Source organism: Pongo abelii, chromosome 4 (assembly GCF_028885655.2).
Source record: "Pongo abelii isolate AG06213 chromosome 4, NHGRI_mPonAbe1-v2.0_pri, whole genome shotgun sequence".
Lineage (NCBI taxonomy): Eukaryota > Metazoa > Chordata > Mammalia > Primates > Hominidae > Pongo > Pongo abelii.
The window spans coordinates 43,354,773-43,371,934 of record NC_071989.2 but is presented as its reverse complement, the minus strand read 5'-3'; the positions used below and the strand labels follow the sequence as shown (position 1 = coordinate 43,371,934).

The 17,162-nt window shown below is 43.2% G+C and overlaps 1 protein-coding gene across 1 annotated transcript; it reads left to right on the top strand.

The window, feature by feature from the left end:
- Positions 1 to 1,168: 1,168 nt before the first annotated feature.
- LOC134761389 (uncharacterized) lies at positions 1,169 to 9,537 on the top strand. The gene is made up of 2 exons (XM_063724095.1): positions 1,169 to 4,452; positions 9,401 to 9,537. The coding sequence occupies exon 1, from the start codon at positions 3,092 to 3,094 to the stop codon at positions 3,794 to 3,796; it is 705 nt and encodes a 234-aa protein (XP_063580165.1). The 5' UTR covers positions 1,169 to 3,091; the 3' UTR covers positions 3,797 to 4,452; positions 9,401 to 9,537.
- Positions 9,538 to 17,162: the final 7,625 nt, after the last annotated feature.

Sequence of the window (17,162 nt, the reverse complement as noted above, 5' to 3'; positions counted from 1 at the left end):
GCATCTTCCCTTTCACTTTCCTCAGCAGAGGATTCCTGGTAACTCCATCCGGAAAGATTCTCCTGGTGTTCTTCAGACTTGAGGAAAAACATTCCTCTCACAAGGTTGCTTGTTTGTTCAAATTAGCATCATGACGTTCATGAATTCCATTATACTGTTAAATCAGAATTCTGCTTTCAGAGGCCCAAATTCACAATATCCTGAAGCACCACGGATTTCCTCCTACAGGAAAGACAGACACACACACATAATTGTTAGTCAAGAGTTTATCGCTCACCAAAATTGGGTAAACTCTTGGAGCTTGTCAGTGAATACAGCCCCAAATTACTTGTCAGTGAATACAGCCCCAAATTACTACAGCAAATGGAACCAGGAAGAAGAAATTCTGTGGAGGAACTAGGAGAAAGAACATGGGTGGAGGTGCATTGGAGTGGTAGTCACAGGGCTCCCCTGCACCTTGCAGGGTCTAGTGGATCCTGCGGTTTATAATCTATCAAACATTTGTAGAGAGTGTTTTACAAAACAAACAAAACAAACAAACAAAACAAGACAGACAAAAAAACAAGCACAAAACCCTCTAAGTTACAGGTAAGCTTAGGACAGGCAGGAAATTGGGAGGGTGACTCTTCAATCCCAGAGACCAACAGCAAATGGTTCATTTTTTGTAGGTGAAGCAGAGGCAGGGTGGAGCCCTCCGTTGGCACCAAGCAGAATTCTTCACTTTCTTACTCTAGATTACTTACCCTGGGACATTTTTACCTTTTACTTTCTGTCTAGACTCCTGCATGATCTTTGTTTTTACCTGCTCTACTACAGTTATAACTGTTACCATCTTTTCTGAGCCTAAAATCAAGAACCAATACCTGACAAAGAAGCAGATTGTTAAAACCAAGAGTTTCTCTGTATCAGGAAAGTATTAATATGAATTCCTGCCTCCTAATTTATTAGTTGCCCAGCTTTCTGCAACATACCAACTGACCAGAAGATTCACCTGTACACACCACCTGAGTGTTGGGGACTTTTTCTTTCTTCGTCCCTCCCACCCCCCACCGTTTTTCTGTTTTGTGTCACTTTCATTTGGTTAATAATATTCTAACAAGATTTGTCATTATAGTTATCTTAGTTTGATGAGATTTTTCTTCAGGAAATTGAACAAAAATATCAGTCTTTTTTAATTCTTTATTATTTATTGTTTTGGATGACACACCAGGAAGGGAAATAGGAAAGGCTCTACATCATTTGTCGTATGTGCTCCACAATTTGCCCTCAAGTTTGAATCCTAGGTCCTACCACCCACACAAAACTGCCATTGCCAGCCTGCTCAATTCTACCCAATCTGTAGCCATTGTCATACTGCAAAGTTCCCATGACCTCCTCCCAAGGAGCTCAATTCTGTACTTTACCTCTTCCTGACCTCCCTGGAATCCACCCCGCCTCCAACCACACTGGAATTAGAATCTGAATTCTGCAACTACCTTGATGTCAGTCTCTGTAGGGGAGCAGCCTGCAGCCTCTATGGACTCCCATTAAGACAGGATATTCCTTCCATCTAGGGGGTGCTGATTGCAACTTTTTTGCTAAGATGAAAAGCTGGAGTCGAAATGAGAAGAGAGGAGTTGTGGCAGGTATTTTGCTTTGCAATGGCTCCACATTGCTCTTCTATTTGATAAAGTGGCTGAAACTATGTGGGTGGGAACAGTGCAGTTTTTTCTTTATTCTCCGACCCACAAAACCCGGAGGGAATTGGAAGGGCCTCAAATACCAGGGAATGTTTTAGCTAGCTGAAGACGGGGTAAGGTGCGAAGGAGATATTGAGGCAAATGTCTTGGGAGAGGGTGAGAATTACAAGGCCAAAATGGATTTCCTTACCAGGCAGGGCATATCTCTGCCTTTGTCCTGGCATGGCCTCTACCTAGGATCCCCCAGGGAAAGGATAGCTTGGTTTGCACAGGAGCAGCAGTGATGAAAATGGGAAATGATGAGTGTGGATGGAGATGCTCGTGGCAGGGTTTGTAGGTCTCTTTGAGGGGGCTCAACTCACAAAGTGCAGATTTTTATTAAAATATAAATGCTTGTGGGAAAGGACGTTTTCCTACTGAGCAGTGGCAGTCCCATATTTCTTCTCAGATAAAAAAAAAAAAAAAACAGGCCTCAGTCTGAAAAGTGAGGACATGGAGGATTTGAGCACCTACGAGTTCACCTGCATTGCATTTCCCAGAAGACAGAAAGAAATCAATGATGCATTTTGAAGATCATGCTGCTAGAGACAGAGAACCCCAGCTTGAGCTTTTCTCTGGGCTTAGAGAGGAGGTGTATGCCTCGCTGTCAATTCTACATCCAACGCTGGAGTCTTTCAGCCCGTTTTCCTCCCCGGCTGTTTTTGAACTACTATCCCCAAATATCGAGGATATCTGACAGAGTGAACCATCAGAATAAGGAGCGATTGCCACAGAGTTCCATCCAGTAGGGGAAGGACTTGATGTGCAGGGCAAGCCTGATGCCTGGGTCAGGCGACTGTGCCTTTCATTCAATCTCCACGGAGATCTTGAACCTAGAGTTTCCAAGTTCCGAAGAGATGCGGTTGTTGACGGCTCTCCTAGAATCTCTGATGGCTCTGAACGGGGACAAAGGTCTAGGGCAGAGGGATGGTGTGGAAGGACCCAGCCGGGGTCATTGGAAGAGCAGTTTCCTGCAGTGTAAAGCTATTTGCGACCCGCACAAGCTTTAGCTCTCTCCCAGGACGAAGCACATCCGCCCCATTCACGGTCCTTATTCCAGCTCCTTTCCCTCTGCGAATCACACTGGGTGGGTCGCTGGGGGCCTCGGTAATTACGGATTATGGCACAGCCAAGAAAAATACAGGTTTTCTTAAGCCTGAAGCCACTGACTTGAGGGGGGAGAGTAGGAGAAATGCCAGCAGCAGTCTTGTATTTGGTTTTTGTTTTTATATTCTAGTCTCTAGGCCACAAGAGAATGTTGCACCCAGTGCCAGTCGATCCGTCACGGCGCCGCACCTTTCCCTGAACCGAGGGTTTGTGGCTGACATCTCTAGTTTCTCAGAGCCTGGGAGTGATCGCTGGCTGCACCTTTGATGGCGCCCAAAAAGAACGGGCATTTGTCTTTGGCAACAGCGCTGGCTTTGGCCTCGTGCCCGCGCCTGGAGGGTCCTAGCGCCGCCAGATTCTCGCACTCGCGGGTCCAGCGCCCAGCGCCGCTCCTCCCACCAGTCTTGGGTTTCTCACACGCACTTCATTGGCAGCACTGGCGGGTCAGTTTTCCGGTGGCGGCGGCGCTAGTTGGTCTGCACGAAACGTTTCCCTTCTCGCTGCGTGTGTCCCATTCTCCATCCCACGTCCTCCAGTGCCGGGGTCATGGTCGGAGCACCCGGCGTTCCCGTTGGCTCTTTTGCCAGCTGCGCGGAGCCGGCGGTTTTTCTGTCACAGCACTTGTACGGAGTTTCTCAGCGGCCGAACGTCTCTTTTTTTCTCAGAGACGACGGTTTCTTGGTGACAGTGCCGTTGTTTGCGCCGTAACGAATGTTCTCCTTCACAGCCCCACCGGCTGGCGTCACTGGCAGGCTCCAGACGCCGCCATTTCGCCGAGCCGAGGTCTCTTGGTTGCGGCACTGCTCCTGGCTCGGTGCCCGTATTTTCTCGGTGGCTACAGCGCCCAGGTCGCCGATCTGAGGGCTTCGGAGTACCGGCCGGGCGCGGTGGCTCACGCCTGTAATCCCAGCACTTTGGGAGGCCGAGGCGGGCGGATCAGGAGGTCAGGAGATCGAGACCATCCTGGCTAACACGGTGAAACCCCGTCTCTACCAAAAATACAAAAAAATTAGCCGGGCGTGGTGGCGGGTCCCTGTAGTCCCAGCTACTCGGGAGGCTGAGGCAGGAGAACGACGTGAACCCTGGAGGCGGAGCTTGCAGTGAGCGGAGATCGCGCCACTGCACTCCAGCCTGGGCGACAGAGCGAGACTCCAACTCAAAAAAAAAAAAAAAAAAAAAAAAAAAGAAAAAGAAAAAGAAATCTGGGTACCCGCGAATGTGATTTTTTTAGGTTTACCGAAGATCAGTTTAGCAGTGCCTGAGAGCTCTTACACCAAGTTTGTTTTCGCAATATTGAGTCCCACCTTCGCTAAACTTGTGCGTTTTTTAAACTCCCATGGAAGTCAGGAAATGTCGGCAAAAGCGATTTCTGGTTACCAAGCTCCCTTTGACAACAGCAAGTCCCGCCGAACGCGACTTTTTCCTCTTGTGGACCAAGTCTGAATATACCAGTTACTGCGATTTTTAAGTCGTAGTCAAAAAGGTTTAACCGTGACTGGTTTTTTTGTTGGTGTTGTTAGTTTTTGTTTTTGTTTTTTTTTCGTAGGAAATGTAGACTTAGGTGTAACATGTACCGGTTTAGATCTGACAGAGATATCACAACCGTAGGATTGCATCTTTTGGCAAGGTTTGTAATTTCTTCTTTGTAGGGTTGGTTCTCTGTAATTTTTGCTTATTTTTAAATTCTCTCTTTGTCTTTTGCTCTGAGAACGATGTTACCGATGTGTTTGCTGTCCATGTTTACTTGCATTTTAGCCTTTAATTATTTTTTCATTTTATTTTTATTTAAATGTTATGTATTTTTTTCTACTAATTTTGAGCGTCTCAGCTTCCTGCTTCTTTACTTACATTCTCTCAGGATCCGGGGAGCCGAGCTCGGTCTCAGTCTCCCTGCTATCAGGTCCCAGGTTGTGTCTGGTGACTCTGCTTCGTATGCGGAGCTGATGGTTTTGCATCAGCGCTTTTGCCAGTAGAGCCGTCTAGCGTTTTCTCAGTTACAGCACCGTTCTTAGCGCCCAATGTGACGTTTCCCATTCGCGGGGTCCTTATGTTCTCTGTGCTGTCACTTTCTTGGTTCTCGCACCGCTAGTATCTGCTAAGAACTTCCTAAACCACGTTCTACTGTGCAGAAGGGTGATTGCGCCGAGCCGCTGTACGCACTAGTAATTTCATAGCACCGTTAGCCGGCGCTTTTTCTGTCACAACACATTAAAACGGGTTAAAATACTGTAAGCGGATTAGACACATTAAGAGGATTAAAACATTAAAATGTCTCAACACATTTTTCTGACACAACACATTTAAACAGAGTGGGTTCATCCCTCCGAACAGGATGTTTAGGCGTGGAAGCACCGCTCTTTCCCAAGAGCACGGTTTCTCTCTGGCAGCAGCACTTACGGCACCAAAACAGGTATTTTTTGGCAACACCAGCACTATTCGCTAGGTGCCGGCGCTTGCTGAGTCCCAGCGCCGCCAGTTTCTCTTTAGGTCGTAAGTAGCTCAGAGCCCTAGCGGACAGTTTTCAGGTGGCAGTAATGCTCATTTCCTGGAACAGATGGTTCGTGGCCCTTGAAGCGCTGCGATCTGTAACGCTAGTTCTCTGCAAGGTTTGCTTAGTGCCCGTTTTATTTCGGTTTCTTTTCTCGCTATGTTTATCTGTCGGAATTACAGTTTGTTTTGGTTCTATGTAATCGCTAAAATGTTATCGTTTTTCTTTTGTCTACTAATTTTCGTGCATTCATTACTGTTGAGTTTCATAATACCTGTCTTGCCTCCGCCCACGGCCTCCGGAAAGCATAAATACCCAGGCTAATGGGAGTGCTGAAGGCTCTGCCTCGTTGATCAGCACAAACGCTTGTGTCCTGCTCTAAGGCTTAAGCGACGGAGCAACGTTTTCTTGGCTGTGCGAAGGGGGCTTGGGTTTCCGCAGAGGTGGCGCCAGAGCCCCAGCCTCCACCTGCTCTGGGTTCAGAAGGTTGTGGGCGGTGGCCTCTCCCTTTTTATCCAGTACTAGGAGAGTACTCATTGGACAGCTGTGATTTGGGAATGCGTTCCAGCCCTTGTTGGTGGCTTCAATTAAATACTTTATCAGAAAAATAGAAACTTTAAGCCCAAATGGTTTTTGAGGTTCACTTGATTCAAGTAAATCTTTAACAAATAAGCTGCATTTAAAATTATTAGTAAAATAAAATTAGAAATGTCTTCGGAATTGTCAGTATACATTATTGTTTAGATTTATTGGTCAGCGGTTTTTGATTTATCTCTGCTAGATATTATAAGGCGTGAAAATTTGGCATGAAGGTTATAAATCTATAAATGCAACCCCAAACAGAATTATCTTTGTTCATGTAATTTTGGTAAATAAGGCATTTAATATCATTGGTTTAAAGAAAACAGCTAAATCCTGGGTTACTGACAGAAGAGAAAAATCCATTTATTTAACCTTAAGGTTCTTACTTAGGTAAACACCTGATATTCACAGTCTATAATAATGGTTGACAGGGACATAACTGTAACTGGCCCATATGTTCATTTTGCCTGTTGCCCAGATAGAGTTGATTTGTCAAGACAGCGAATTGCAATAAAGAGTTTAATATGTGCAGAGTTGGCTAAATTGGAGACTTGAATTTTATTATTACTCAAATCAGGCTCCCAGAAAATTCAGAAGCCAAGGTTTTTCAAGGATGGTTTGGCAGAGGGGTGCTGCTGCTCGGCTGAGGAACAATCACAGGGGTGTGGAAAACAGTCCTCCTGCACTCAGTCCATTTCTTGAGGGGCGGCCACAGAGGAGTGGCTGATGCCGTTGGGGCCATCAAAGTCTGAAAAGTCATCTGGAAAAGCCAAACCTAGGTTCTAGTAATTAGGGAAGTTGCAAATCTTGTGACCTCTGGAATAATGGCTGGTAATCCTTTAACTATGCCTACGTCTTAGCAGAAATCAGGCCCCTCTCATCCTCCTAACCTGGTGGGCTTTCACCAGTTTTACAAAGATGGTTTAGTTTTGGGAAGTGCTATTATCATATAAACTATAAACTAAATTTCTCCCTAAGTTAGGTTGGCCCATGCCCAGGAGTGATCAAGGGCTGTTTGGAGGTTAAAGGCAAGATGGAGTTCGTTAGGTCAGGTCTCTGTCACCGTCAATATTTTCTCACTGTTAAAATTTTGCAAAGCTGGTTTCATGACTTTAAATGATAGCTAGCTTTGTCTGATGTCACAGATTTTATAAGTAATCTAGGTAAACTATTTTAAAAAAATAAATTAATTAGGTAAATGTAATGGAATAAACGCTTATAAGTAAACATACAATTTAGAATCTTAAAGTTATATTAAATTAAATAATAGTCATTAAATGTCCAGGTCATGTCCAATTTTTAAAAAATTGTAGGAAAACATTTTTCCAAAAAAAAGTGTTCTTATTGAAAGGAAAATAATTTTGTCTAATTCACAGATTATTTGTGAAACAAGATAAAAGAAACCAGAAAAAAGAGAGAGAGAGAGATAGGCCAGGTGTGGTGGTCTGTAATCCCAGCATTTTGGGACGCTAAGGGGGGCAGATCACTTGAGATCAGGAGTTGAAGACCAGTCTGGCCAATATGGTGAAACCCTGTCTCTGATAAAAATACAAAAATTAGGCCAGGCACAGTGGCTGACGCCTGTAATCCCAGCACTTTGGGAGGCCGAGCGGATGGATCACGAGGTCAGGAGATCCAGACCATTCTAGCTAACATGGTGAAACCCCGTCTCTACTAAAAACACAAAAATTAGCAGGGCGTGGTGGTGGGTGCCTGTAGTCCCAGCTACTCGGGAGGCTGAGGCAGGAGAATGGCGTGAACCTGGGAGGCGGAGCTTGCAGTGAGCTGATATCGCACCACTGCACTCCAGCCTGGGCGACAGAGCAAGACTCCATCTCAAAAAAAAAAAAATATGTTATCTAGTTGGCTATAAATAAAAGGAAATTATAGTAGTCTTTCTAGAGATTGGGCTTTGATATAAAAAGATACATTAATACTCAAAAGACTTGGTTAGAACAACATTTTTGTGAAATATTATTTACTCTTAATAAGTTATAAGAATATTATTTACTCTTAATAAGTTATAAGATATTTGAATTTACCCAAATTTTCAACTTTTATCGCATCTCAATGTTTTCAGCTTTCTCTCTCTTTATTTTTTATTTATTATTATTATTATTATTTTCTCTCTCTTTTTTTTAAGACGGAGTCTCGCTCTGTCACCAGGCTGGAGTGCAGTGGCGAGATCTAGGCTCACTGCAACCTCCACCTCCCAGGTTCAAGCGATTCTCCTGCCTCAGCCTCCCAAGTAGCTAGGACTACAGGTGCGCACCACTACGCCCAGCTAATTTTTGTATTTTTAGTAAAGATGGGGTTTCACCATGTTGGTCAGGGTGGTCTCGATTTCTTAACCCCGTGATCTGCCCGCCTCAGCCTCCCAAAGTGCTGGGATTACAGGCTTGAGCCACTGCGCCGGGCCTCTCTCCTTTTTAAGGCCTGAGGTAATAACTTTCTCCTTCAACTTTTTTGTCAGCTCCTGTGACTTTTTTCCTTAGGTTTTAACTGTTGTTGTGGTCTGATGCTAAAAAACACTTCATCTTTAGGATCAAAACGAAATGTTTTCTTCCAATAGAACATTCTGCGCTCTTGACTTTTTAAAATATATCTAAATTGTTCTATGAAACCAAAAAACTTCACTTATGTCCTGGGACACACTCTTCCTATGTCTAATTAATTCAAGTGCCCTTTTCATTAGTTTTGACTTGAAGGTTGTCTAAATGGAATCCCCATATGGAAAAGCACATCCTTTTTTGCCTTTTGATAGCCAGCCTGAGAATAACCTATTTTACATTTTATCAAAATAATTCCTATGTCATTACTAGGTTTTTATTTGCTCAGAAAAACTGAGATTGAAGGAGGCTGAGGCAGGCAGATCACGAGGCCAGGAGTTCAAGAGCAGCCTGGCCAACACAGTGAAACCCAGCTCTACTAAAAATACAAAAAATTAGCCGGACGTGGTGGCGGGTGCCTGTAATCCTAGCTACTTGGGAGGCTGAGGCAGGAGAATCACTTGAACCTGGGAGGCGAAGGTTGCAGTAAGCCGAGATCTAGCCACTGCATACCAGCCTGGGCGACAGTGTGAGACTCTGTCTCAAAAAAAAAAAAAAAAAAGAAAGAAAGAAAAGAAAACCGAGATTTAAAAAAATTAAGGTTAATTAAGGTTATTATATCCGTGTAACTTTCTGTATTTCTTTTAAAGTCCTTGTGCTACTAATTTTCATGGCTTTGACTCCTGAGTCTAAAAAGATCACTAACTCCCGCTAAATTGAGAGCAATTGAAGCCTCATCTTCAGATCTAGGAGAAGACGAAAATCAGAATAAGCTGCAGTCATGAGACATGGGGCCAGAAATTAAGACTATTCAAACCCTCTAGTCCCAGGGACTACTGAAGAAGAAGTGGGTGTGTAAGCTTGTAAGGACCTATTTTAACAGATAAAATTAGTTCAGTTTCTCTATAATTTATACAGAATTTAATTTAAACAGGTTTTTTTTGTTTTTTTTCCAGATAAGGTCTAGCTCTGTCACCCAGGCTGGAGTACAGTGGCATAGTCCTAGCTCACTGCAACCTCCACCTCCCAGGCTCAAGCGATCCTGCCACCTCAGCCTCCTAGGTAGCTGGGACTATGGATGTGCACCAGCACACATGGCTAAGTTTTGTATTTTTTGTAGACAGTGTTTCGCCATGTTGCCCAGGCTGGTCTCGAACTCCTGAGCTCAAGCAGTCTGCCTGCCTAGACCGCCCAAAGTGCTGAGTTTACAGGTGCGAGCCACCACAGCCAGCCTATAAAGTAAACGTTAATATCAAAGGAACACTGATGCAAGACCAGCATGTGGGACCCCATGTCAGATTCACAATGTTTTCATGGATCATTAACTCATTCTTATTAAAAAATTATGAAAGCTTATGAAAAGGTTTATAAAAGTTGTATCTTATGGTCAAGATGATCAAAATTTATTAGATTTGTCTACAATATTTGAGAGATTTGATTGGCTTCGTGCTGTCTTTATTAGCTCTTACTGTTTGGGAAAGCAAGTCTCAAAGAATAAAAGGTTTTGGCTTTTAGTTTTTGAACACTTTGAGTTACTGCTTAACTAAATGAATGACTTATTTTTTACAATGACCTGTGATCCTGTTTTGTGATATCAAGTGTTTTAAGTCTTTGATGTTTGACAAACTTTCCAAAATCCAATTCTAAATTCAGTCATTTTTATCTCATTAATTTTTTTGACATTGAGTCCCCTGAAATCCAAAGAGACATATTTGGCTTAGTTGGTATAATCACACAAGAAGTATTATCAAATATAAAATGATGTGTAACCATCTTTGCATTGTATTTATGTAAATGTGTTATCAGTGTTTTAAAATTGTATGAGATTCTTATGATTGTGATATGTCTTAGTATATGTTTTCAGAACTAATTATGATTATTATATTCAAATGTTATATATCATAGATATAACCACATTTCTTTGTCAGTTGTGTCTTAAACCATGGCTATGATAAGACTTTCGTCATCTACAATTATTGTTTTACTTTGATCCTTTCGTAGAGTGGTTTATAATCAGTTACAGAGCTCTGAGACTACCCTTTGTTTTGTTGTTGTTGTTGTTGTTGTTTGTTTGTTTTTTTGAGACAGGGTCTCAATCTGTCACCTATACTGCAGTGTGGTGGCATAATCACTGCTCACTTTAGCCTTAATCTCCTAGACTCAAGCAATCCTCCCACCTAAGCCTACCAAGTAGCTGAGGCTACAGGCACGCACCATACACTCAGCTAATTTAAAAAATTTTGTAGAGATACATACAGTCTCCCTCTGCTGCCCAGGCTGATCTCAAACTCTTGGGCTCAAGCAATCCTCCCACCTCAGCCTCCCAAAGTGCTGGGATTACAGGCATAAGCCACCACACTCAACCTTTTAATACATTTATCGTGTCTTCATTAACAAATACCAAGTGTCTATATTGTACTACATAGTGAACAAGGTCCCAGAGATAAGTAATCAACAAGCAGACATGGACTTGGCTATAAAGTGTTTGACACCTTCATGGATTGTAAAAAAAAAAAAAAAAATAGCATGACAACAAATAAATAAATAAAACAGTGTTTATATGATAAATGTTATCAAGAAACTTAATGCAACTTAGTTGAAAAGGTAACTAAGAGGATGCTATATTAGCTACTATAGTAAGGATAGAATTGTCACAGATACTTCCACTTCGATATGAGTAATGCAATGAACAACACCAAAAAACAGCAAACAAACCAACCTAGGCTGGGTGCAGTGGCTCACACCTGTACTCCTAGCACTTTGGGAGGCCAAGGCAGGCGGATCACTTGAGGCAAGGAGTTCAAGACCATCCTGGCCAACATGGTGAAATGCCGTCTCTACTAAAAATATAAAAAAAATCTGCTGGGCGTGGTGGCCCACACCTGTAATCTCAAGTTACTCAGTAGGCTGAGGCGAGAGAATCATTTGAACCCGGGAGGCAGAGCTTGCAGTGAGCTGAGAACACACCACTGTACTCCAGCCTGGGCAACAGAGCAAGACCCTGCCTCAAAAAAAAAAAAAAAAAAAAAAGGTGGAGTTACCTTCATGAGAGAATATAAAGTACAAAGTTTCTAAGACTAGAAAACTTTATTACGGGCTGGGCATAGTGGCTCATGCCTGTAATCCCAGCACTATGGGAGGCTGAGGCAGGAGGATCACTTGAGGCCAAAAACTCAAAACCAGCCCAGGCAACATAGTAAAATACCATCTCTAGTAAAAAAAAAAAAAAAAAAAAAAAAATTAGCTGGATGTGTTGGTGTCTGCTTGTAATCCCAGCCACACAGGAGGCTGAGGCAACATAATTGTTTGAGCCCAGGAGTTCAAGGCTGAAGTGAGCTGTGATGATACCACTGCATTCTAGCCTGAGCTACAGAGTGAAACCTTGCCTCCAAAATAAAAATAAACGTTTGTTACAGCCATGGACAAAGCGAAAGCAATTAATGGCTTTCAGTGAACCAAATAGGAGGTATCTAGACTAAAGAAATCTTGTAGTCTTCTGCCCAAGATGGCCTGCTGGCCTCCAGGCAAACATGATACATGATTAGATAAAGATGGAAGTTTTGATTTAGTTTTGATTGAATTGTTAAACTACTGATGATACAGTGCCCACGTATATGATATTGACTCCATAAATTATCAGGTTGGCCAAAGATGTAGCAAAGGCGTTTGTAAGAAAGCTGTAAATGATAACGCTTGATGGTATATTTCTACATTTTCTTCCTAAGTTGATCAGATTAGTTGACCCCTATATCAGCTGAGTTCTTTATTCTCTAAGTTATGACATGCAAATTCTTGCAGGATGTAACATAATATAAATAAAGTGTAAAAGCAAAATACTACAGGCAATCATTTAACCCATTTCCCATTTGTCCTGAGAATACTTGCAAGTGGGGCTTGCAGCTGCAGCGTTTACCCTCAGATCACTTGCAGTTTTCTTTTTTTTCAGATAATATTATAATTGCAGTTTGTGTAAATCAACATTCCCTAAGAAAGTATCACCTGCCTTAACAGTTTTTCTCTGGGGAAGTTGAAAAGAAATAGTACATTCCTTTGCACACGTTGGAGGGAGAAGCATGTCTGCATAAGAGGCTGGACAGCAGGTCTCTGCCTGCGTGACATGGGTCTCCTTTGGGAATGGTCACTACTTTGTGTGTTATACCCATGCAGAGCACTGCCAACTCTCTACAATGTAAGGTTCCATCCACTGTTCACATCTGGAGAGACACATCCAGGCTACATGCTCAAAGAAATGCTAAAGAGGCTGGGCGCGGTGGCTCACGCCTGTAATCCCAGCACTTCGGAAGGCCGAGGCGGGCGGATCACGAGGTCAGGAGATCGAGACCATCCTGGCTAACACGGTGAAACCCCGTCTCTACTAAAAATACAGAAAATTAGCCGGGTGTAGTGGCGGGTGCCTGTAGTCCCAGCTACTTGGGAGGCTGAGGCAGGAGAATGGCGTGAACCCGGGAGGCGGAGCTTGCAGTGAGCCAAGATGGCGCCACTGCACTCCAGCCTGGGCGACAGAGGGAGACTCCGTCTCAAAAAAAAAAAAAAAAAAAAAAATACTAAAGCTAGTTTTCTGGAATCACCACTGGTACTTCTCGAGTAATACTGGCAGGTAGGAGTTGCTCCTGCTCTCAGGATCCATTCTCCAGACACCTAGAGTCCATAAACCTTTCACCTAACAAGAGCTTGCAATCTTCTGCCTTCTGTATCTGTTCTGTCATTCTCATTCTGTTTCCTTTTTTTCACTTCCTGTTGTATAGTTGTATATTTTCCTTTTTTCTAGTAGAAAGAAGCATGGCTTTGAAGGGAAGCTTCAATTCAGACCTTTTCTTTCTGGTCTTCAAATCAGCTCCTGGAATAAACACAGAGTCAGCTGTGTTCTGAATGATCTCCTGACAGAGTATTCTCTCATTAGTAAGAGTTGTGAAAACTGCAACCAGTTCCTCATCTTTGTATTTGTGGCTCCCTTTATAGCCCCTGGAACACGGTAGGGTATCAGAACATGCTTGCTAAATGTTGGGATCAATCAGATTTTACAATAGTAAACAATAATGTTTAATTAGGTAATTCTATAATTGTATCCATTGATGCTTTGCAAATAGCATGTTTAACTCAGACAAATTCCAGTTTCACAGAGGATATGAGAAGGAAAAAAAATCCACAGAAAGAATGCAACAAAGAAGGATTCATTTTACATTCATTCTGATTAAGAATATCTTTCAGTTTATGATAAAATCAATAATGATAATATTGTTAAAAACTGACCTAATTACTTTCAACCGGATACTGTCCAAACATTAACTTTTTCCATCGAAAGTATCCCTGATAGTTACTTTGTAAAATGAAAGCACATTTGGCTTCCATTTCGGAGGTGGTTAAAATAAAGGCTACCGGGTTAGATAACTTACAGAGGTTCACACATCTAGAATGGCATGTAACCTCTCTGTAACTTAGCCAGTGGGGCCTGAGACTTCTTGCTATTACACACAAGCAGAAGTGTTGAAATCTTTTTTCTTTCTTTCTTTTTTTAGATGACATTTTGCTCTTGTTGCCCAGGCTGGAGTGCAATGCGGCGATCTCGGCTCACCGCAACCTCGGCCTCCCGGGTTCAAGCAATTCTCCTGCCTCAGCCTCCTGAGTAGCTGGGATTACGGGCATGTGCCACCACGTCCAGCTAATTTTGTATTTTTAGTAAAGACGGGGTTTCTCCATGTTGGTCAGGCTGGTCTCGAACTCCTGTCCTCAGGTGATCCTCCCTCCTTGGCCTCCAAAAGTGCTGAGATTACAGACGTGAGCCACCGTGCCCAGCCTAAGTCTTTTTTCTTTTTGTGTTTTGAGACAGGGTCTCACTCCGTTGCTCAGGCTAGAGTACAGTAAGCTGAATCTCGGCTCACTGCAGCCTCAACTTCCCAAGCTCAGGTGGCTCTCCGGCTCAGTCTTTCAAGTAGCTGGGACTATAGCCATGCACCACTTTGCCCAGTTGATTGTTGTATTTTTTTTCGCCATGTTACCCAGGATAGTCTTAAACTCCTGGGCTCAAGTGGTCTGCCTGCCTCACCTCGTAAAGTGCTGGGATTATAGCTCTGAGCCGCTGCACCTGGCCAAAATCTTTTTAATATAGCAATTCAGCAGAAGACAAAACTGGAAACGTGAAAGACCACATTAACAATAGGGCAACTATGCTTACCCAGCTCCTCAATAACACCCCATAACTGCTTTATACATTACCCCCAAGCTTTTCTCCTGGTAGAAAGCGTTCTAGTCTCTGCTCTAGGACTAGCAATGTGATTTGGGGCAGTAATGAGCTTTCTAAAGCCAGGCACCATAAAAACAGCTTTTCCTCCACAGACATGGTAGTACTTTTTCCTTTCATCTGCAAAACCAATCTGTCCTAATCTAGATAATTTCACCCCAGAAGGTAGGATTTTATGTTAATATCATTAATTCCATCTCCTAAGGAAATTTGCTCCTAAGACTAAAGTTATCATCGAGTTTCTTGTTATCTGGTTACAACCACCCAAGAGAGCAGAAGAGTATAAAAACACAAATACTGGAGATTTCTAAGTTCCAGATACTCTGTCACCAATTGTGAGATGGATGCCATGAAGCAGCACTTTCCTCCTAGGGTGCAGCAGGGGCAGGACTTTCCCCTGGGGTGCATCAGGCCTGGGATTCAACAGACCAGGCACCAGGACTCCAGAGGCCACCAACCCTGAGCCCAGGGGATTGTGTGCCCTGTCTGCTCCATTGTATATTATTGCACACATACAACCAAATTCTGCAATACTTTAAATTTAGCAATTCAGCAGTAGAAGACAATACTGGGAGAGTGAAAGACCACATTAAGTATTGGGCAATGACCAGCCTGGGCAACATGGTGAGACCCTATCTTTACAAAAACTACAGTAAAAAAAATGAGCCAGGTATGGTGGCACAAACTTGTATTTCTAGCTACCCTGGAGGCTGAAGGGGGAGGATCAATTGAGCCTGAGAGTTCGAGGCCGCCAAGGCCATGCCAGTGCATTCCCACCTGAGCGAAAGGGCAAGACTCTGTCTCAAAAAAAAAAAAAAAAAAAAAAAAAAAAAAGAATTGGTCAAGTAATAGGCAAAGCATCCTAAGCAAAAAAAAAAAAAAAAAAAGAAGAAGAAGCCCGAGGCATCACATTATCCAACTTCAAACTATTCTGTAAGGATGCCATTACCTAGAGCAAATTAATGCAGAAACACATATTGCATGTTCTTACTTGTAAGTGGGAGGTAAACCTGATACACAGGAACATAAAGATGAGAACGGGGCAGGGTGCGGTGGTTCACGCCTGTAATCCCAGCACTTTGGGAGGCCGAGGCAGAGGGGCAGGGAGGGATCACTTGAGGTCAGGAGTTTGAGGCCAGCCTGGCCCACATGGTGAAACCCCATCTCTACTGAAAAGAAAAAAAAAAAAGAAAAGAAAAAAAATATGTATATATATATATAAATAGCCTGGCATGGTGGTGGGCGCCTGTAATCCCAGCTACTCGGGAGGCTGAGGCAGGAGAATTGCTTCAACCCAGGAGATGGAAGTTGTAGTGAGCCAAGATCATGCCACTGCACTCCAGTCTGGGTGACAGAGTGAGACCCTGTCTCAATAAAATAAAATAAACATGAGAACAATAGAAAACTGAAGGACAACAAAAGGAGGGACGGAGACAAGGGGGTAGAGGCTGAAAAACTTCCTACTGAGGACTATGTTCACTCTCTGGGTGACAATATCAATAGAAGCCTTAGCATCACACAATATACCCTTGTAACCTACACATGTACCCTCTGAATCTAAAATTAAAATTTAAAAAGAGGCCACATAACACACAATAGTATTATGAAATACCATAAAAGGCCAGGCGCGATGGCTCACGCCTGTAATCCCAGCACTTTGGAAGGCCGAGGCGGGCGGATCACCTGAGGTCAGGAGTTCAAGACCAGCCTGGGCAATATAGTGAAACCTCGTATCTACTAAAAATACAAAAAAATTAGCTGGGCATGGTGGCGGGCGACTGTAATCCCAGCTACTCGGGAGGCTGAGGCAGGGGAATCATTTGAATCCAGGAGGTGGAGATTGCGGTGAGCCGAGATCTCGCCATTGCACTCCAGACTGGGCAACAAGAGCAAAACTCCGTGTCAAAAGAAACAAACAAACAAACAAAACAAAACAAAACAAAACAAAACAGGTATTTTTATTTTAAAAATGGGCGACTACCGTGGCCTGCTCCTCAGTAACATTATGACCCATCAGGCATCTGACAAGCACTGCTCTGGTGTAGAAAAGGATCCAAGTCTGCTCAGGTACTAGTAATGCATTTGGGGGCAATAATGAACTTTCTAACCAGGGTCCCCCAAAACAGATTTCCCTGCACCCGATAGTATTTTTTCTTTTCAATCCCTAAAGCAAACTATTTAACTAGATAACTTCATCTCAGATGATAGGACTTTATGTAAATCTCATTAATTCCATCTCTTGATGTAATTTGCTCCTAAGAGTAAGGTTTCCATCCACCTCCCTGAAATCTGATTTGGACCCCCAGGAGGCCAGAAGAGTATAAAAACGCAAAAGATGTTGACTTCTGAGTCCCACATACCCGGCGTCAGCTGGTGGATGAAAGACGCGAAGGAGCTGCTGTGGAGCTGCTGTCTCCCCTCGGAGTTTGGCAGGCCCGGGATTCCGCAAAGGAGGCGAC

Bases quoted from the DNA above. Each gene is read 5' to 3' on its own strand.
- LOC134761389 (XM_063724095.1), top strand. From the start codon at position 3,092: ATGGCGCCCAAAAAGAACGGGCATTTGTCTTTGGCAACAGCGCTGGCT.